Here is a 19,878-nt window from a genome sequence, read left to right as displayed (position 1 = left end):
GATGAGGCTCCTCCTACCCAAGGCTTATCGGAGCTTGTCATTGGGTTCGAATCTAAAAATAAGGAATCTCTTTGTGGATTTTTCTTGTCTTTTCAGTCATTGGCCATTCTTTGTATGGCTTAGTCGTCAGTCGCAAGTCTAGAGAGCTAATCCAGCTTTTCTGGCTCATCATATCTTGTGCTTTTCCCCCCTCTCCTCCCCGCCCTCCCCACCCCTGCCCCAGATCTTGTACTCTTTGAGCGATGGTCTGTCCCTGGGCTTGGTACGGCCCCAGCTTCTTACTCATCTCTGCACTTGACATTGTGCTAAGGCTGTCGTGGAGCCGGAGGAAGGTTAGGGAGGTGACTGCGCCTCACCGTGTTGTGATGGTGCCTTTGTTCGGACGTCTGTATGTGAGAATGAACATGATTTGAGGAGGGGTCTTATCCAGGGTCTTAAACTGTGACTTGCCGTATCACTTGCTTTCTAGAACGGTGTCCTTGAAGCCAGCCGACTCTGGGACAACATGCGGAAGTTGGGGGAATGCAAAGAAGAGGCTTACCAAATGACTCACGATGGTATGCCCGTGCCCCTGCTTGACTCCCGTTCAGTGTGGCTGCTCTGCCTGCGAGTTCTGACTTGCCGCTCCCCTCTTTTAGGCTACTTGAAACTCTGGCAGCTGAGCAAGCCTCTGCTTGCCTCTTTTGACGCCATCTTTGTGGACGAGGCCCAAGACTGTACCCCAGGTGATAAACTCTTCCGGACATCCGTAGTCTCAGACACGTAGAAGCAGCACCATGATTATGGAAGAGGACACACATGTGACATGAGCTGGTGACTCTTACTGGTCGTAAGGAAGAGGCACAGATGATAATTTAGTCACACAGAAATCCGTTGTTACTCGACTGTGGATTTCAGCAGTTGTCCTCACCCCGCCCCTCAACTCAAAGCAGATTTATTTTTCTGTTAGTGTTTTGCTTCGGTTACTCTTAAAATGTTGACTAAGCACAGTCCATCCGGCGACTGGGCCCTGGACTCAGGCTGAGTGGGAACAGCTAGTCAACTTAGAGCGGACAGTGTGTGTGTTTTCGAAGTGGCTGTTAGAAACTAGCGTGCCTCTCGGGGGTCCCTTTTCAGCTTTGAGTTACAATGTTAGAGAAGACAATTCGCCTCATTTTTTATTTGCTTATGTGGTTTTTTTTTAAAGACTCCATCATTTATCTGGGACTAAAAATGATCTGCATTCCTAGGCTCACAAGTGGTTTCTCTTGTCCCTTATACAGTTGTGTCTTTGCGTTGCCTGCGTATGCCGCAGGGAAGGACAAGCGCGTTGTCCAGCGTGCCCTGGCTTCGTTTCATGAAGCATTTTCATCTTTTTCGGTCGTAAATATGGGATCTTTGTGCTCTGAGTCGGCGTTCCTTCAGCTCTTTCACTGTCCCTCTTATTGGTTGCAGCTATCATGAACATAGTTCTGTCTCAGCCATGTGGGAAAATCTTTGTAGGGGACCCACATCAGCAGATCTATACCTTCCGTGGTGCAGTCAATGCTCTGTTTACAGTCCCTCACACGCACGTCTTCTATCTCACACAGGTAAGAGCTCCCTCTGCTTCCGAGTCCCCAGAACCGTAGAAGCAAGCTTTGCGCTTCCCCGCCCTCGCTTTCCCGCGGGTCCCCTGTGCCAGGCGCCCAGTACGGAGCAGATCCTTGCTTCTAAGCACTGGTTCTCTGTGGTTCTCGGGGTCTGCAGAGTCACCTCTGTGTTCACCACGCCTGCGTGTGCCGTCCTCCCTGTGCTCGCCTTTGCACCGCTGACGCCTTCCCAGGGGTGGGGGCCGTGGCACCACGTGGTGTGGCCGTCATCGTGCTCTTCCTGCGACCCACGCGGGGTCAGATAGACAGACAAGGGCGGTTCGCTCCGGGACGTCCTGTGGTGACAGCATTCGGACAGCATGGACTGCTGGCCCTTGGGTGCGTCTCTGGGATCCTTGTGAGCAAGCGGCCAGAGTGGCGGAAGCCCGGCTGCGCACGGAAGCGTGTGGGCTCCCGGACCCAGGGCGCTCTTGGGTTTGAGCTGGGAGCTCAGCCCGCTTCGCTTGTGTGTCGTTCCTGTTGGTACGTGAAGGAACAGCTGACAGGCTCCGGTCTTTGGCATTTTCTCAAAAATGAAGGGAGTGAGCTGTGACTTCAAGGAAAACAACCGACAAATGTTTGTTGCCAAAGATAAAATTCTTGCTTTCAAGTGAAACGAGAATTTGGAAAACTTGTGTCTGCCACTAGGAGCGTGACAGCTCGGGGCGTCCTCGGCTGTCTGAGAAAGCTGTCACGGTCCTCCCTTTCCCAGTACCTGTCTGTGGGAGGCTGCCGGGGTAGCTGCATAAATTATGGAGAAATCCTCTGCAAAGAAGATTTGTATCTTCTCTCCCACTTACTTACTTACTCAACCATTTGTTTATATCAGTGTGGACTCATGGATATTTTATTTTATGTTTGGGTTACGGCTCACTCGGAGTGATGCTATAACCTCACAGTACTGTTCATCCAAAGTCTTGTGTTTTCCTGAGTTTTATTGATGTTCACCAAAGCACATGGTAGTTTATTACTTTAAGTCGTAAATGCATGGAAAGGGCAGTTAGTACCATGAGTTTGGAGACAAATGGTGTCTTTCCAGCTGCACTGATCAAAGAAGTAGGGTGTGGGGCCATGCTGTGAAGGGTAGGAGACTGGCCGTGTGCCGAGGCAGGGGAGGGCGGGGAATGTTCAGGAAGGATGCTTGGGGCTGGCCGTGTGGGCAGCGGTTTTAAATTAATGTTGAGGGAGGTCTCTGAGGTGAGGGGAGAAAACCCCAGGCGCGCCTCCCCCTTGTATAATTTACACTTTTTCATTAGGTTTGATTGAGAAGGAAGGGTAGCTTTGCTTAAAACAGAAGTCTTCCGTTGGTCTTGGGGCAGGAGAGGAAACAAAGCTGTCCGGGCTGTGAGGCCTGTTTGGAGGGCATGTGTCACCTTTTTCCCCTGTGCTGCTCTTCCTGTCTTGTAGCAAGGGTGCGGCCCCATGAAAGTTTTGTGGGAAAGAGTCGGACAGAGGCGCAGAGACGCATCTGGCAGTGGGAGGGGGAGACTGAGTGGGTGAGGCGTGGAGTTCGGGTTGCTGAGCTGGGCTGGTAGCAGCGGTGAGAAAACCAGTCTAGGTCCCGCGGTGGGAGAATTGCCCAGGTTGGGATCTGGGGTAAGGGGTAAAGGTAGGTATCCCGAAGGTTCCGGGAAGGCAGCTGCAGTTTCGAAAGCTTAGGAGTCAAGCCAGTGGTCATTGGATTGTGAGCAGGTTTACAGTGGGGACTTTGCAAACCCCCTCTCCAGGTAGGGTGAGTCAGGGATCAGCAGTGGGGTTTGGCAAGGCTGGGACCTCGTGGGGGCAGAAACGTGCTAACCTGCTTCAGGGAGGGGTTGCTGACTCCATTTGTTTTGTCGTTTTCCCACAGAGTTTCCGATTTGGCGTGGAAATAGCGTACGTGGGAGCTACCATCTTGGATGTCTGTAAGCGAGTGAGGAAAAAGACTTTGGTTGGAGGAAACCATCAGAGTAAGGCTTTCGGTTCCTCTTCATTTATTTGTTCCAAAATTAGTTCTCCTGTTTATTGGGATTGGCCTCAGAGTGTGCGCTCTCTCCCAAAAGGTGGCATTAGAGGTGATGCCAAGGGTCAGGTGGCCCTGTTGTCCCGGACCAATGCCAACGTGTTTGATGAGGCTGTGCGGGTGACGGAAGGGGAAGTCCCAGCGAGGATCCATCTGATCGGGGTAAGAGCACATTTCTGTCGGCTGCTTCCCGCACAGACACAGACCTAGCCGGTGACCATAGTCGGCTGCATTCGGGTTGTGACGCAAGCAAGCGTTTGGGGTCTTGGGCGCCATCTGCTCCGTGGCTGAAGGCATTGTCCCGGCCGTTCTGTTGACGTTAGCCCAACGTCCCTACAAAGACCCAGCGAGGACTGAGGATCTTCTTCCACTCTTCAAAAGCACTAGCGCCCTTCTCCTCTTTGGCTCTCCCCGCGAGGCTGCCGGCTGGCTGCCTGCGAGTGTGGTGGTGTGCGGTGCTCGTTAGTGTAGGGACGAGGGAGCTGCCCGCATGCAGGGTGTGCACACCTGGGTTCTAGATCTGGTTCTGTCACTAACTTTGTGTGGCTTGTGGCAAGTCACAGCTTCCGTGTGCCTCATTCTCTCCATCTCTAAGACAAAAATAATGCCTTTCCTTTACCTGGTTCACGGGGAAGTTAGGAGGAAGTGACATGTGTATGACACTTCTAACTCTTCAGAGCAAAGCGACACGACCAAAAGACAATCACTCCTTTTATGAAAAACAGTGGGCTCTGGGGGCTCGCTCTGTGTGGGCACCCAGTGAGCACAGCCAGTGAACTGGAATCAGAAGGCAGTCGGGGTTTTCTTTTTCTTACCGATAGAGATTCTACAGCCGAGTTCCCGAAGTTCTGGAAATTAAAAGGAAAAAAAAATCACCCTTAATCTCAGGATTTCAGATAATAATTTTCCCTTTTGCTATTTATATCTGTGTTCTTACAGACACACATTTCTGCATCATCGCAGTAACAGGGCACACACACACTTGTGCAATTTTTACTCAACATGTAAGCGTCTTCCCTTTCGCTGCATTAATGACTGCAGTATTTCATGTAGTGACCGTAGTGTAATGCGGGGACCTTTGTCATTGTAAGAAGATAGCACTCTTGGGTATGGCCTGCGCCAGGCATGGCACAGTAGGCAGTTGTCCCTCCGTCACGCCCACGTGTCATCTGAAGCATGTGTCCACACTCAGGATCACTTCTGCTTTCCAGCACTAACACGTGTGGGCTCATTTTGGTCTCTGTTTCATGTTAACGGTTTACGTGTCTCTTGCCCAAATGAGGACAAATCCTTGGAGTGTGGCACTGTGGCCCCGGGCCGTGTTCACGTGTGCTTCTGGGTAGAAAGGGCTACACTGTGACCCAGGCGGGCCCCCTCCTGCAGGAGTTAACCTTCCAGAACAGACAGCAGTCTGGACCTGTAGACATTTTCTAGCGCAGTCCTTTCCTCCAGGGACACAGCGGCAAGTGTCACGTGCCGCATGTTGTGTTCAGGTGTCCCCATGGCCTCCATCGTGGCCATCTTTCTGTCTCTGGAAGGTGGATGGTTTCAGTTGCCCCTTTCGGGCAAGAAAGCAGCGTGCAGCGGGTTCTTGCCCTCCCCTTTCTTTTAAATAGAGGAAGGGGGTGCCTGGGTGGCGCAGTGGGTTAAACCTCTGCCTTCGGCTCAGGTCATGATCTCAGGGTCCTGGGATCGAGCCCCACATTGGGCTCTCTGCTCAGTGGGGAACCTGCTTCCCCCCTCTCTCTGCCTGTCTCTCTGCCCATTTGTGCTCTCTGTGTGTCAAATAAATTAAAAAGAAAAGAAAAGAAACGTTTAAATGGAAGAAGAGTTTGAGGTAGCAGCCAAGACTTAGCGTCTGAGGTTCCTGAGTGCTCAGGCCACGTGGTGGCTAGTGCTTTCGTGCTCGAGGAGGTCGCCCGCTGTGTGCTTTGGGTGCAATTGAGGTCCGTTTCCACGAAAACACCTCATTTCAGAATTCCATCTCTACGCTTGCTTTACTTTGTTTTGTTAAAACAACAGTAACAAAACAAAATGGAAAACAAAAAACAAAAAAAAAAAAAAAAAATCCCACCAAAAAACTTTTTCAGGGGATTAAATCATTTGGATTGGACAGAATCATTGATATCTGGATCCTTCTTCAGCCGGAGGAAGAGCGGAAGAAACGTGAGTAGCCTCCTGGCCAATGCAGTGGGCAGAAGCGCTGGTGACAGGGACGGGAGAAGGCTCGGGCTCGCCCTGCGTCAGCGATCTTACTTTCCTCCTGGAGGAGGGGGCCAGGGCGGCTCTCTTCCCATCAAGAGTGGGATGCCCGAGGCTGCCTCTCACAGAGATCCTGAGAGCACTTTCCAGACGCTTCTCTCAGGAGTCTGCGCTTCTTCCTATTGTCGGTCCCTTAGGCTGTCTTCCCTCACCATCTTTCTGTCTGCCTGGGCACCTTTACCCGCCGAAACCTCCGCATGGGCTCAGACGGTCATTCCTAACATCCTGTAGCATAGTTCCTTTCCACACTGCGCTGTTTCACATCCCTGTGAAGTAGGGGAGGCTGTCGAGTATTGGGCCCTCGATCCTGTTTGGAGACGGAGAGGCTAAAGCACAGGTCCTTTCTGACTTGCCCAGGGTCACACAGCAGGTTAGTGATGCAGTCGGGACTAGAACCTGGATCCCCCCCGGGTTTGTGCTGCTGTTGGCTAGGAATGTGGAGCTGCTGCCGCGTAGCCTAGTGTGGCCTGTTGTGTTAACCCGAGTGTGTGTTCTCCTCAGAGAACCTCGTTATTAAGGACAGATTCATTAGAAGATGGGTGCACAAAGAAGGCTTTAGTGGTTTCAAGAGGTATGTGACGGCGGCCGAGGACAAGGAGCTGGAGGCCAAGATTGCGGTCGTGGAGAAATACAACACCAGGATCCCAGACCTCGTGCGAAGGATCGAGAGGTGCCACATAGAAGACCTGGACTTCGCAGGTGAGGAGGACAGGGGTTCCTCACCTCCCGGCGGGAGGGCGGTCCGACGGTCCTCTTCCTGGGTCTCCGGGGGGCCCAGCGGGGCTCTGTGGCACCCCCGCCTCAGAGCCTGGGGGACGGGGAGCAGAGCTGGTGCTCTTCCTTACGCACCTTCCGTTCTGTCGTGGGGTCTGCTCCGGGTGGGACTGCGGGCAAGTGGCTCAGGGCTCCCGTGGCTCTGTCCCTTTGCCTGCAGACTGCAGGGCTGGGCCAGTCCCCGCCAGCTCTGGAACATGATTCCCAGGTAGTGGCCTGTCTACGCCCAAGTTGCTCCTTCCCCGTCTTTTCATGTTCCTCTCCCTCTCTTTTTCTGGTCTCCTGTCGTTTCCTGTCTCCCTACCCCCACCGCTGTCCCCTGAGCAACACGTGGGCAAGGAAGGGTCCTGGCAGCACCGTTGCTTTTAGGAGCTCCCCCTCTCCTTCCCTCCCCTGCCACGCCCCCACCTAACCGTGCGCTCTCTTTTGAACCCAGAGTACATTTTGGGCACTGTGCACAAGGCCAAAGGCTTGGAGTTTGACACCGTGCACGTGTTGGATGATTTTGTGAAAGTGCCGTGTGCCAGGCACAACCTCGCGCAGCTGCCCCACTTCCGAGTCGGTGAGACACGTCTGTGCGCTGCCTGCCCGCGGGGCTCCCTTGTCGTCTGCTTTCTGCTGGGTGTGGAGGCCTCTTGGCATGACCCTTCTAGAAGGAAAGCAAAGACACCTCCTAGCTCCCAGGGTGCGGGTGCGGCGGTCCTGTTTCAGCTCCGGGTTTTTCACCACAGATGCTGGCTGCCCAGCCTCACGGAGCTTTGAAACAATTCACCTGCTCCCCACAGGTGTTGCTGTTCAGACTTTATTTATCTGAGAGAGAGAGACAGATAGGGAGTGTGCCGGCACATGTGGGGGCGGGTAGGAGTGCAGGGACAGAAGCTCGAGCAGACTCCCCGCTGAGCACAGCCCCTGACTCGGGACTCGACCCCAGGACCCTGAGATTGTGACCTGAACTGAAATTAAGAATCAGACGTTTAACCGACTGAGCTACCCAGGCATCCCCAAAGTGTAGTTTTAAATTAATTAATTAATTTTTAAAAGATTTTATTTATTTGACAGAGATCATAACTGGGGGGGGGGGCGGCCGGGAAGCAGGCCCCCCGCTGAGCAGAGAGCCCGGTGCGAGGCTCGATCTCAGGACCCTGAGATCATGACCTGAGCCGAAGGCAGAGGCTTTAACCCACTGAGCCGCCCAGGTGCCCCCCCCAAAGTGTAGTTTTTTAAAATTAAATCTCCTTTTTACTTAAAGAGGCCAGAAATTCATAAAAAAGTAAGCACTTTGTGTCATTTGTTTGCTTTTATGTAAGTTTATACTCAAGGCAAGTTGTTATGTTCTGAGCATCTGTGTAGTCATTTTGGTTTTGAATCTTAGAATTAAACCATGTAAAGTTTTTCTGCAAACAAACAAACATTCTGCTGACTATGGACTCAGAATTTGGGGTGTAGCCTACATTGGCAGGCTGTGAGTAGAAATGGTACAAACTCCTGGTCTCTGATGAATGTATTCCTAACAGAGAGAGACGTGGTGCTGAAGGTAGGTTAGAGCCGAGTGGGGCAGCGGAGTGGCCCAAGGCAACAGCGGCTCCATATTGGAGAAGAAAGGTTTATTTAATATATTACTACCCTTTTTTTTTCCTTGCTCGCCATTGCATGTTTACATATTTTTATATTTTGTTTTATAACCGTTTTATCAGGGTCTGATTCACATACCATAAAATCTGTCCATTTAAAGTGCACAGTCTGGTGGCTTTTACCGTGGTCACCGATGAGTGGCTCAGGGCCATGTTCTCCCGGCCATGCTGGGTGTGGTGACTGTCGGGGCCAGGCTTCCAGGACACAGTAGAGGGACGTGTTTGTTTTCTCTGCTTGTCATATGACAGCCCAAGACATTTCCAGAGAGAGAGACAGAGACAGTGTCAGGGAAAGGGAAGAACGTGGCTTTGGAGGCAAGTAGCCTTGGCTTCTGCTCACAGACCCTTGCTCAGCCTCGGCCCATGTGTCCTTGTGACTTGGCCTCTGTGAGCCTCAGTGTCCCTGTCAGTCCCCCACAGCTGTCATGAGGAGGTCTGGGGGATGAACGAGACCCTCCCAGGTGTCAGACAACCTGTGAACGGGCTTCCGGGATGTACCAGTCACAGCAAAGGTTAAAACTCAGTATTTCATGCCACTAGTCTGTTGGGTTTCATATGTTTTTGGAGTTGGTGTTTGGAGGAAGAGTTTGTGTGTGCAGCCAGCAGGTCTTGGTGGGGGAGGGGGGGCGGGAGGGGTAGTGAGCGTGTAGAGGCGAACACACATGTCATCAGCAGGCTCTGAGCTGACACCTTTCTTCCCTTCACTTTCTTTAGAGTCGTTTTCTGAGGATGAATGGAATTTACTGTATGTTGCAGTAACCCGTGCCAAGAAGCGTCTCATCATGACCAAATCCTTGGAGAACATTCTGACTTTAGCTGGGGTAAGAGGAATCAGTAGCACAAGTTACTTCAGCAACATTCAGAGTTTGCTGGGTTTGAGTAAGGGATCAGTCTGTGACCTGGGAAGGCCTTTGGTTCAGGATCCCCGGCTGGCAGAGAAGGGCTTCTTTTGGGGCTTATGGCTGCTGCAAGAAGTGCTGTAATCAGAGAGACAAAAATGCGGGTTCTCTTAATTCTTTCCTGATTCAGTTTTATAAGTTCTTTTAGAAATCTCCACTGTTGATGTGTTTCTTAATTGCTCACTTTGTGCTGAGCAGTCTGGGGGAGACACCAGCCGCCGGAATGTGTCCTGCGTCTGCTTTCCTCCCTCCCTTTCCCCAGGTCATTTGAACCGGCAGCTGCTGCTACCGCCAACAGACTTCTTCCAAGGAAAATGTCCTTGGGGAGGGGAGAAGGAATATTCAGGCACCAGGCCTCTGGTCAAGAGCTAAGATATAGGGAAGTGTCGGTGCTCACGCTTCATCCCCTACAAACCAACCTGCTCCCCCCTTCACAGGTCGGGGTGTAAGCCGGTTAGTCTTTTCAGTTTTGTTGAAAACGAGAACAGAAGTCTGAGCTCACAGTGGCTACTTGGTCCATCTTTCCCTGAACCAAAAATACTTAAGCCAAAAACCAAAAACGTCAGTGGAAAAGTTACTGTAAATACTCTTACTTTCTTTGTTGTCTCGAGCACAGAAAAGACTGTGCAGCCGAAGCGCCATATTTCATGCTCTCTCAAGGAGCTGGGACTATTGGGAGCTGTGGAGTCTGAGCCGTGAACGCCAACAGCCTTGCACCTCGGGGCGGGCCGGTGGTGTGGGGCAGTAATCGGTTTTTCGTACATGGTCTGGAAGTCCTAGCGTTGTCAGTGGTGGTGACACAGAACCCTGATGCTCAGAACAGAACAGCGCCTGTTCCTAGGCCCCAGAGGTGACCTGGTGGCCAGAGAACACCTGCCCTCCCCCAGCCTGCATTCCAGGCACAGAGCTGGACAATGACCAAGACAACACACAGGATTTCTCTTCCCGTGTTTGAGGAAGATGGTGTGAGAGCCTCCCAGGAGGAAGCTTTGCAGACCAGTACTCCAGGACCCGTCCCAAAGCAAAAGCTTCTTGCATGAGACTGACTCCCTTACGTGTTGGTAGCACTTTTTTCTTCTGTGCTTCTCTTAGACGGGCCCATCTGGCCATAGATTGTTTCTGGAATTTGAAATCAGCTGCATGTTTCGCCAGGATTCTTTGCTTTGCTGGGGCCTCACCGTGGGCGATGGCTTGTGTGTCAGATCCCAGAGCCAGAGCCCTTCTTTGGGTTGTGTCCTTACTGGCACCTGGGTCACCAGCAGTTTCCAGAGAGGACTTAGAGCAGAGCTTTGCACACTTTTTCTTGAAAGGGCCAGACAGTAAATGTGTCAGGTCTCTGTTGCAGGCCGTATGGCCCCTGGTGCATTGGCTTAACTCTGCCCCAAGAGTGCGAGAGCAGCAGCGGCAGGCAAGTCGTTAATGCGTCAGTGTGGCGGTGTCCCTATAAAACATTACTGACAGCGGCAGGGGCTGGTCTGAACTTGGCCCCGGGGTTTAGAGATAAGAGCATCTGTTCTTAACCTCTGAGCTAGGACCCCGGGGCGGGGGAAGTAGAAATGCAGTTGACCGTTGAACTTCAGGGGGTGAGGGGCACAGAACCACACTCCCCTCCACCCGTACCCCTCACCATTGACAGCTGGTAGCTCTTGACTCCCCTAAAACTTAAGTAGTAGCTGACTGTTGACCAGAAGCCTCACCGATAACATAAACAGTCGATTAACACGTGTTCCGTATGTTGGATATACTCTATACGGTATTCTTATGATAAAGTAAGCTAGAAAGGGAAAATCATAAGTAAGAGAAAATACACTTACATCATTGCACTATTAAAAAATAAAAAATCCGTGTTTAAGTAGACCCGTGCATTTCAAAGTTATTTGAGGGTCAACTATAATTTTTATATACGAACAATCTCTAGGTAGAGATTACATGAGTTTTGTATAAACTTGGACCGCCAATATCTTTTTAGAAGCTGGAGTGTGGTGGTGCTCTGGAGACTTGGTGGTGCTCTGGAGGCTGGATTCATCACAGAACCGAGCTGCCACGTTGGTGACTTGTAGCCGGGGTATTGCGAAGCAGCATTCCACTTCACGACGCCGGCTCAAGGGGATTTTTTCTAACTTAGGAAAATTCTGAGATATTTAAAAGTCAAGAAAATAATAAATTGAATTACTATATACAAATCATACCTATATACAGTTGGAATATATATCTCTAAAAAAAAAGTGGACCCCCCCCATAGTTATAGTGCCATTACATTGTAAAATTTATGATAGTTCCATGTGGCCTCTGCTACCCAGTCCATATTCGTACTTTTGTGATTGTCTCAAAAATGCCTTTTTTGAGTTGTTTTGTTTAAGTCAGGGTCCAAACAGAATTTGGAGTTGTGAAGTCTTGTAAGTTTCTTAATAGAGAGCAGTGTAAGACCCCCCCCCTTCCCTCGAATGCGGCTCGTGGTGGAGTGAGTGTGCTGCAGAATGCGCCACGCTAGACCTGCTTTCTTACGGGGGTGTAGATCTCGGTTCCTAACGGTGCTTATTGCTCTCTTATTTACACTCTCCTGCTGAAGAAGCGGTTACAAAGCAGTACCAGTATTCCTGTCAGCAGAGTACTGAGTGCAATTTGAGATTTCCTGACAGCCCCGTTTCTCCATATTCCACTCGGCCGTGTTGTACGAGTACCATGTTCTGAGGGCTCGTGAAGTCAGTTCTTTTTCCTCTGGGGTTAGATCCGCCAGTGTAATTACAAGAAGATAGATCTGTTTGTTTGCTGTCTCTACAGGGATTGCTTTGCTTTTTTGTGACTTAATTATCTTTTTTGAATGTATAAGACATTTATGTTCTCAACATCAGAACTTTGTATCTCATTCTGTCATTGTCCCCTTCAGACTCTCTCCCTGCACCATTGATAACTATTTTTTAAAAATTTGTGTTCAGTGTATCCTTTGGTATTTCTTTTTGCAAGTACCAGCAGATACATATAAATTTTCCTATTTTCCTTTTTCGTGAAAGGTGACATTCCCCGAGCTAGCGTTCTGAACCTCGCTTTGTCGCTGGGAAATGTGTGTGGAGATCACTCACTGTTAGTCTCGCGTGCAGCTCTTTCTCATCCCTTGGGACCGCTGTGGCGTCGTCACTGGGTCTGTGTATCATGGCTGGTGTAGCCCCTCGCTGATGGCCACTGGGTTCTCTCCAGTCTCTTGCCTTGAGGAGTAATGCCACGAGGCATCACAAGGCACAAATCATTTTCTGGTTTGCCAGTGCGAATCTTAGTTCCTAGGTAGAGGATAAATGGGTGCGTGATCTTTCTAGATGCTGCCAGGTTTTCCACAGAGATTGTCTACCTGAGAGTCACAGCCCACCAGTTACACAGAAGCGTCTGAAAGGCTTTTTAAAGCTAGTCGGAAGCTCGTCAGTTGGTGATCACCTACATTTTATGGGGAACGTGAATTTTCCCCCATGTAGAAAGGGTTATGGAATCAAGAGAAATACTTCCGCCTTGCTGAGGCTGGGTTGGAAAACATCTGTTGCTCCCAGAAGGCCCTGAGGGAGCCCCGGAAACGTGGCCCGTCCCTGTGAGCTGAAGTTTGGGTCCGAACGCCCTTGCGTGAGAGGAAATACTTCTGCTTTTTGTCACGGCCGAGGCCTCTGTTTGGAGACATCCTCTTTGGAAGTGGCCAAGCCCCCGCTCCGCTCGGAGAGGAAGGCTGTGGGGTGTTGAAGGCTCCGGGCAGGGGACTAGGATAATGAAGTGGAGAACATGAAAACACGTGAACGGGGCAGCCCTGCATGCGAGGCTTTTGAACAATAGGAAGCCATTGTTCCTGCGACCCAGAGTGAGAAGCCACCGTGGTGTCTGTGACCAGGAGCAGGTCAGGCAGCCTCCTTCTCTCTCACCCCCTTAGAACATCTAGCGAATCCCCAGAAGCCCTTTGGTTCCTTTGTTTCCTTAAGTTTTGAGGAAGTGAGGAGAATCACCACATTGTTGAATGCAGCGTGGGGAAGTCATGTGGTTTCTCAGAGATAGCTTCTCGGCCTCCCAGAATCCGCGAGTCTTAATCCACTTGGCACAGGTGTATCCTCAGCATGGCGCCTGGCACACTGTGGGCGCTCGGAAGGGGTTTGTCCCTGGATGAGGGCAGCCCCTGTTCCAGCCTGGGGCTGGGCCAGGCCCGATTCTCAGCTCAGTTCTCCTGGCCGGACAGTCTGTGGACAGGTCACTCATCACTCTGTGCGCCTGTGTCCTCATCTGTGAAGCTGGCCCAGGGCTGCACCTGCACCGAGAGGAGGGTGTTAGGGAAGGGTCCGGGTGGCTTGACGGGGTAACTGTCGGTGCTTCGGGAGAGTGCGGGCTGGGGGTCCTCTGAGGTGGTTACTGATCTCGAGGTTACTGGTCGTCGAGACGTTTGGCTCCAGAAGGAAGGTATGGGGGAGGGGGACTGGCATCCGAGGAAGATGTGGAGGTGTTGGCTCGCATGCACTCATTCATTCAGCAGCTCTGGTGGCGAAGCTCTGTCGTCATGTGCCTCCTTGTCCTGGAGCTTTGTGTCTGCAGATCGCGGGAGAGAGGGAGCCTCACTGTTGCTTGGCGGTGAGAGAGCACAGGTTCTGGACTTAGACCCAGGTTGGAGCCCCGTATCTCCTGTGGTCCCATCTCTCCAACGTTTGCATAAGTGACCTCCTTTCTCAACTCTTGTGCCCTCCTCTCTACAACGGGGACGAGGACAGAATCGCCCCCAGGAGGTAGTGGGTGAGGACTTAGGAGCTGGTGACCCAATGGCTAGTGAGGACCAAAGCAGCCTGGAAAGATTTAAGGAAGGGATGCAGAGGTAGTGGTATCAGGTGCCTTTGGGTTCCTGAAGCCTGAGGGTTCAAGCGAAGCTTTGGGGTAGGTTTTGTTTTCCTTCCTTTGGATAGCATTTGCTGCGGCTATGCGGGTCCTCCTGCTCGCACTTGACTATGACATGAGCCCCTTGGCAGTTCCCTGGACGATGGTGTTTCCCAGCGGCTCCTGTCTTCACACCTGCGGCACTAGCAGACCCCCAGGATGTCAGGGAAGAGTGGAGGTGGCTTGATTAATTGACTGTTCCCTCCGTTGGCAGCCCCTATGCCGTGCCTAGCACTGTAGTTCGCACTAGGGAGTACAGGTGACTAGACAAGTAACACACTCCATGGCCTTGTGGAATTTAGAGTCTAGGGGAGAAGCTGTTAGGCAGTTTTGGATCCACCGGTAGGGTTTTGGGGATGGGGAGAGTCTGCCACTTTGACACGTGCTGTATAACTGTGCCTTGGGCCAGGGGGCTGGTCGTCTTGATGGCCGGGGCACTGTTCTCTCACTGTACAGTGCCTGATTGTCTTCAAGCTAATTGTAAAGGAAAACTTATTTTTCCCACGATGTTTGGGGTTTTAAAGGTGTGGTTAGTTGGTTTGTTTTTAGCTTTCAGAAACTGTTAGACCGTGAAATGATTCATTTGCCCAGTGGGAATCCGTCCGCATCTTAAAGATCCTAGTTATAGCACGGGGCCTTACGCAGAGCCCCTCCAAGGGCCACTCTTACTGGAGGCAGAGCGGCTGGCACGGCTTCAGTCCGGCTGAACAGGCAACTGATCCGCTCAAAGACTGTTCATTCAGAACTAGAATCTAACACCCAGGAAGGTGTGTTACTGGAACAGTTTTTCTAAAATCATTTTCAAAGGTAGCCAAATGAAGACTCCTTTGTTTGTAAAATAAGGCCAGTTTTAACAAAGTTGGCCTACTTGTTCGCATAAGCATGGCAGGAGTAGTAATTGCCCCCTCCACCCCCACCGCCTTTTTTTGGATGAATTTGCTCTGCTGGAACTTTTCATAAGGAATTTCACATTCAACTTCTAACAGCCTCTTAAGGCTAAGAAGACAAACCAAACACTTGGCAGCAGACATTACCTACAATACTATAGATTTCGGTGAATTCCTATCTTCGAAGTCCCCCAAATATCTTGAGGTTCCTGCATGTGCTGGGAGGTGATCCTCTTTCCTCCTCTGGTAAGGCTGCTGGGAACCCTACAAGCAAGGGACCAGACCGATTTTTGCAAGGGGTTTCGTCGGATCCATAAAGTCACCCTTAGTTCCTTAAAACGGCCTGGTCATATCTGAGCCTACGCGCGCCCCTCGAATAGGACAGACTCGTGTCTGATCCTCTCGAAGCCTTGGTAACATAACCACTGTTTCCAGTTGTGTTCTGTAGAAGACCAGATTCTCATCAAACTTACACAAATACATACATTTTTATAAAAATAAGAATAGTCAGAGTTTCTGAATTCTGGAGGGATCAGATTGGGAGAAGAAGGTACGTACGTGTTCCATATTTGTTTCCAAAGGAATATTTTACCAAATTTCTCTAAGTCATAGCCTTAAATCTGGAAGAGCAAACAGAGAACCAGGGATGGTTCAAGCAAGAATCTGTTGGAATGCACGCTTCGCCTTCGTTGAAAGTCTTCATCAGGAATGAGGGACTCCCAGCGGCAGGAGCACTGCCCATGGTCCTGCAACCATCAGGGATTGCCTTGACCAAAGACAGCTGCCTTGCCAGGGGCATGCCCTCGACGCTCATGGCCCCAAACCAGGACTCTTGCCCCCGTGTAGCATGCCCTGAAGAGTAATCCAACTTTTGGAACTCCTTAGAGAACCAGCTGAGGTTCCTGTTGATACTGAGTCACTGTTCAACTCGTGTCTGATCCTGCGCACTCTATATAGTAAGACTCTTTATATAGTATGTCTTCGTAATCTTAGTCCTGACCACGCACAAAACTCCTTTCTGAAGATTCCCTTCTCACAAAACTTCTACAGCTTTACAGACTCGGTTCCCTTATTTCTAGTAAACCAACAGCCTAAATTAGCTTTTAATTCCAAGTATTTTCCAAGGTCACAGGAACTTAAACATTTGGATTCCTATCTTTCTGAATTTTACCTTTGTAAAAGATTTTATGTATTTGTGAGACAGCGTGAGTGAGAGATCACAAGTGGTGGGTGGGTAGAGGGGCTCGATCCCAGGACCCTGGGATCATGACCTGAGCCAAAGAAGACGCTTAACCAACTGAGCCACCCAGGCACCCTATCTTTCTGAGTTTTAGAATGCCCAGTTTTTACAAGTTCTTGCCTTTAAACTAGAGCTCTTTTATAAATTAACTTTAGCAATACCACACAAACAAGATGCAGACAAAATCTTAAATGCCCAACTTCCAAAGATTCCCCCTTTTACAAAACCCAATTGCAAGATGGTATTGTCTAATTTATGGATTTGTTAGTTGGTCATTTCTGTCCAGAGTCTGTTGACTGTTGTGGCCAAGCCGTGTTGCCAAAAGTGATTGCCCAGGTTTGGAGAATGGCCCAGAAGGTTGCATGTGGGAGAATCAAAGTGTCATTTCCCAGTTTCCAAGTAGAACATGTCTGGTTTTATTCAAAGATATCAAAAGCTATAACAACAGACAAACCAAACTAAGCCAAGAGTGACTCTGTGACCATTGGTTCCTCCCTGGAAGTCAGGGCGGGGAGTTGTGGGGGTGGGGGTGGGGTCGCTTCACGACTGAACCAAACAGCTTCCTTGTTTCTAGTTCCTTTGTAAGTCAGAGCTCCACTGACTGAACCAAACTGCTTCCTTGCCAGCCTTTTCTGAAGCAGGAAAAGAGGCTAAGAGGCAGCTGAACAGGAGGAAGAAATCTAAGAGCCAAACCAAATGGGAGGAAGAAACGAGCTCTTGTGCCATCAGCTAGGTACTCCCCAAGAGACGTTCTGCCCCAATCGAACCCTAAAACTGTTTCCTGCCACCGGAGTAAAATTAAGCCCCGAAGGTTGGCCGCACCCAAGCAGAAAGGGGCTCCAGGGACAGACCCTAGGACAGAGAGCCCAGGCGGCTGTTTGGACTCATGGGGCCGCTGGTTGGGACTGACGACAAGCCCTCAGGAAGGAACCCCTGGCTGGCTCACCAGATCTGAAGCCGAACCGAGCTCGTCTGCCCAGTGCGCAGCGAAGACCAAGACATCAAGTATGATCAAGTTTATGCTACAAGGAAAGGGTTTGTTGGGGGCAAGCCTCAGATCCACCTCCCGGAAGGAGGAGAGTCAGACCAATTGAAGGGTACATGAAAAAAGCCTGGGTAAAGAGTTGCAGCTGTGTTTATGAGTCCTGGTAAGACCTTGGCTGCCGTGCGCTGTCTATGTAGGACATCAGGGTGTCGTCCGCCCTTCTCACTCAGTGCTCTGACAAGCGCACAGGGGAGTTTTCCAGAGGCCACGGGACATGTGTTCTCACCACAGACTGAACGCAGAATCGGTTGTCTTCCATTAAGCCAGACATGAAAGCAATGTTACTCTTCCAAGTTTTTTTTTTTTTTTTTCTGAAAATACAGTTGTTTTTGATAAAAACATTAACATGTGATAGGTTTAATTGTTATTAAGAAGAGTAAGTGTTTTAGTTCTAAGATTTGTTGAGTTGTCCTATTATATGTCAGGGCATCAGTCTGTTGTCATTGATCTTGGGAGGGGTCCTCTCTGCCTCTTGGACACGAATGCGTTTCCTTTCCCAGATAGGGAAGTTCTCAGCCATGAATTGCTCAACTATATCTTCTAGACGCCCCCCACCCCCTCAGGGATCCCAATAATTCAGACATTGGAATATTTCATGGAATCATTTCTCTCTCTCAGTCTGAGCTCTTGGGCTGTAAGCTGTTTTTCCCATGCCTCCTCGGTTTCCTTCTTTTCTGTTGTCTTCTGTCTCACTAATTTGTTCTCCTGCCTCCTTTACCCTGGCAGTATCTAGTTTAGACTGCATTTCGTTGATACCATTTTTAAGTTCGGCCTGATTTGATCTCATTTCTGCCCTTAGAGACTCTTTATTGTCACTAATATTTTTCTCAAGTCTAGAGATCAGCTTCATAATTGCTATTCTAAAGTCTACCTCTTACATCCTGCTTATATCCATATCCCCTTAGGTCTGTGTCAGAGGCCTTGTCTCGGATTGTTCCCTTTGTTGGGGGTTCTTCCTCTTAGTCAATCTATTGAGGGGTGGTTAAGGGAATGTACAGATGCCAAAGTATTAACCACGACCCAAGCAAGATGCACCTGTTTTATAGGGAGAAGATAGTTGCAAATGACACTATGGATAAAAGGCTGATACCCAAGATTTGTAAAGAACTTCTCAAACTCAACACCCAAAAAACAAATAAGTCAAAAAATGGGCAGATGATATGAACAGACACTTCTCCAAAGAACACATACAAATGGCTAACAGACACATGAAAATATGTTCATCATCACTAGCCATCAGGAAGATTCAAATCAAAACCACATTGAGATACCAACTTACACCAGGCAGAATGGCCAAAATCAACAAGACAGTAAACAACATGTTTAGGGAGGATGTGGAGAAAGGGAACCCTCTCACACTGTTGGTGGGAATCCAAGTTGGTGCAGCCACTTTGGAAAACAGTGTGGAGATTCCTTAAGAAATTAAAAATAGAGCTTCCCTATGACCCTATAATTGCACTGCTGGGTATTTACCCCAAAGATACAGATGTAGTGAAAAGAGGGGTCAAGTGCATCCCAATGTTCAGAGCAGCAGTGTCCCCAGTAGCCAAACTGGAAGTAGCTAAGATGCCCTTCAACAGACAAATGGCTAAAGAAGATATGGTCCATATATACAATGGAATATTACGCAACCATCAGAAAAGATGAATACCTACCATTTGCGTCAACATGGATGGAACTGGAGGGGATTGTGCTGAGTGAAAGAAGTCAAGTAGAGAGTGGCAATTATTATATGGTTTCGGTCATATGTGGAGCATGAGGAATAGCACGGAGGACACTGGGAGAAGTTGGGGAGAACTGAAGGGGAAATTGGAGGGGGAGATGAACCACGAGAGACTACGGACTCCGGGAAAGAATCTGAGGGTTTCAGAGGGGAGGGGGAGGGGGGATGAGGTACCTGGTAATGGGTATTAAGTAGGGCACATGTAGTAATGACCACTGGATGTTATATACACACAATGAATCATAGAACACTACATCAGAAACTAGTGGTCTGCTACTGTATGGTGACTAACATGACAATAAAAAAAAGAGAAGCATTCTAGAATTTCTTGGCTTAAATTTCTTTTTTTTTTTAAAGATTTTATTTACTTATTTGACAGAGATCACAGGTAGGCAGAGAGAGAGGAGGAAGCAGGCTCGCCGCTGAACAGAGAGCCTGATGCGGGACTCGATCCCATGACCCTGAGATCATGACCTGAGCCGAAGGCAGAGGTTTTAACCCACTGAGCCACCCAGGTGCCCCTTTCTTATGTAGTAAATAGTAACAGATAAGACTCACGTAAACAAACCTCCTTTGGAACCTGTCATGTTTAGTAGTGTCAAGGGGTTCCAAGACCAACGTGTTTGAGAACCGCTGCTTTGGAGCTGTGCTTTTCTAAGTGTCAGTCTCAAGCCATTCGTGATTAATGAAACGAATTTAGTGGGCTATGACAAGTTTTTGTTAAAAAGCAAGGTAGAAATAAAATCTGAAAGAGAAAGACGACACTGCACTTACGGTTAAATACTGTTTTATGAAACCGTTCTTTGAGCCTTTGATGTACGCACGTACGTGCGTCTCGAATTGTAACGCGAAGTGAGTTTCTTGGTGTGCATTGCGCTCAGAAAGTTTGTAAACGCAGAAACCCTTGCATGTGTGGGT

At 49.6% G+C, this 19,878-nt stretch overlaps 1 protein-coding gene across 5 annotated transcripts in view; it reads left to right on the top strand.

Annotated features, from left to right (window-relative positions):
• The window catches only part of FBH1 (F-box DNA helicase 1), a 48,112-nt gene that overhangs the window by 26,002 nt on the left and 2,232 nt on the right, over nt 1–19,878 (top strand). For all 5 annotated transcript variants that reach the window (XM_045072381.1, XM_045072380.1, XM_045072382.1 and 2 more), the window contains 9 exons: nt 470–557; nt 639–725; nt 1,435–1,571; nt 3,460–3,559; nt 3,653–3,774; nt 5,703–5,778; nt 6,376–6,573; nt 7,085–7,210; nt 8,994–9,100. In XM_045072381.1, the coding sequence (XP_044928316.1) occupies nt 470–557; nt 639–725; nt 1,435–1,571; nt 3,460–3,559; nt 3,653–3,774; nt 5,703–5,778; nt 6,376–6,573; nt 7,085–7,210; nt 8,994–9,100 (1,041 nt within the window). The remainder of the gene's footprint in view (nt 1–469; nt 558–638; nt 726–1,434; nt 1,572–3,459; nt 3,560–3,652; nt 3,775–5,702; nt 5,779–6,375; nt 6,574–7,084; nt 7,211–8,993; nt 9,101–19,878) is intronic.

Source organism: Mustela putorius, unplaced genomic scaffold, assembly GCF_011764305.1.
Source record: "Mustela putorius furo isolate JIRA1106 unplaced genomic scaffold, ASM1176430v1.1 tig00004033_pilon_pilon_pilon, whole genome shotgun sequence".
Taxonomy (NCBI): domain Eukaryota; kingdom Metazoa; phylum Chordata; class Mammalia; order Carnivora; family Mustelidae; genus Mustela; species Mustela putorius.
Note: the sequence above shows the minus strand (reverse complement) of the source record. Positions and strands in the feature narration are given on the sequence as shown.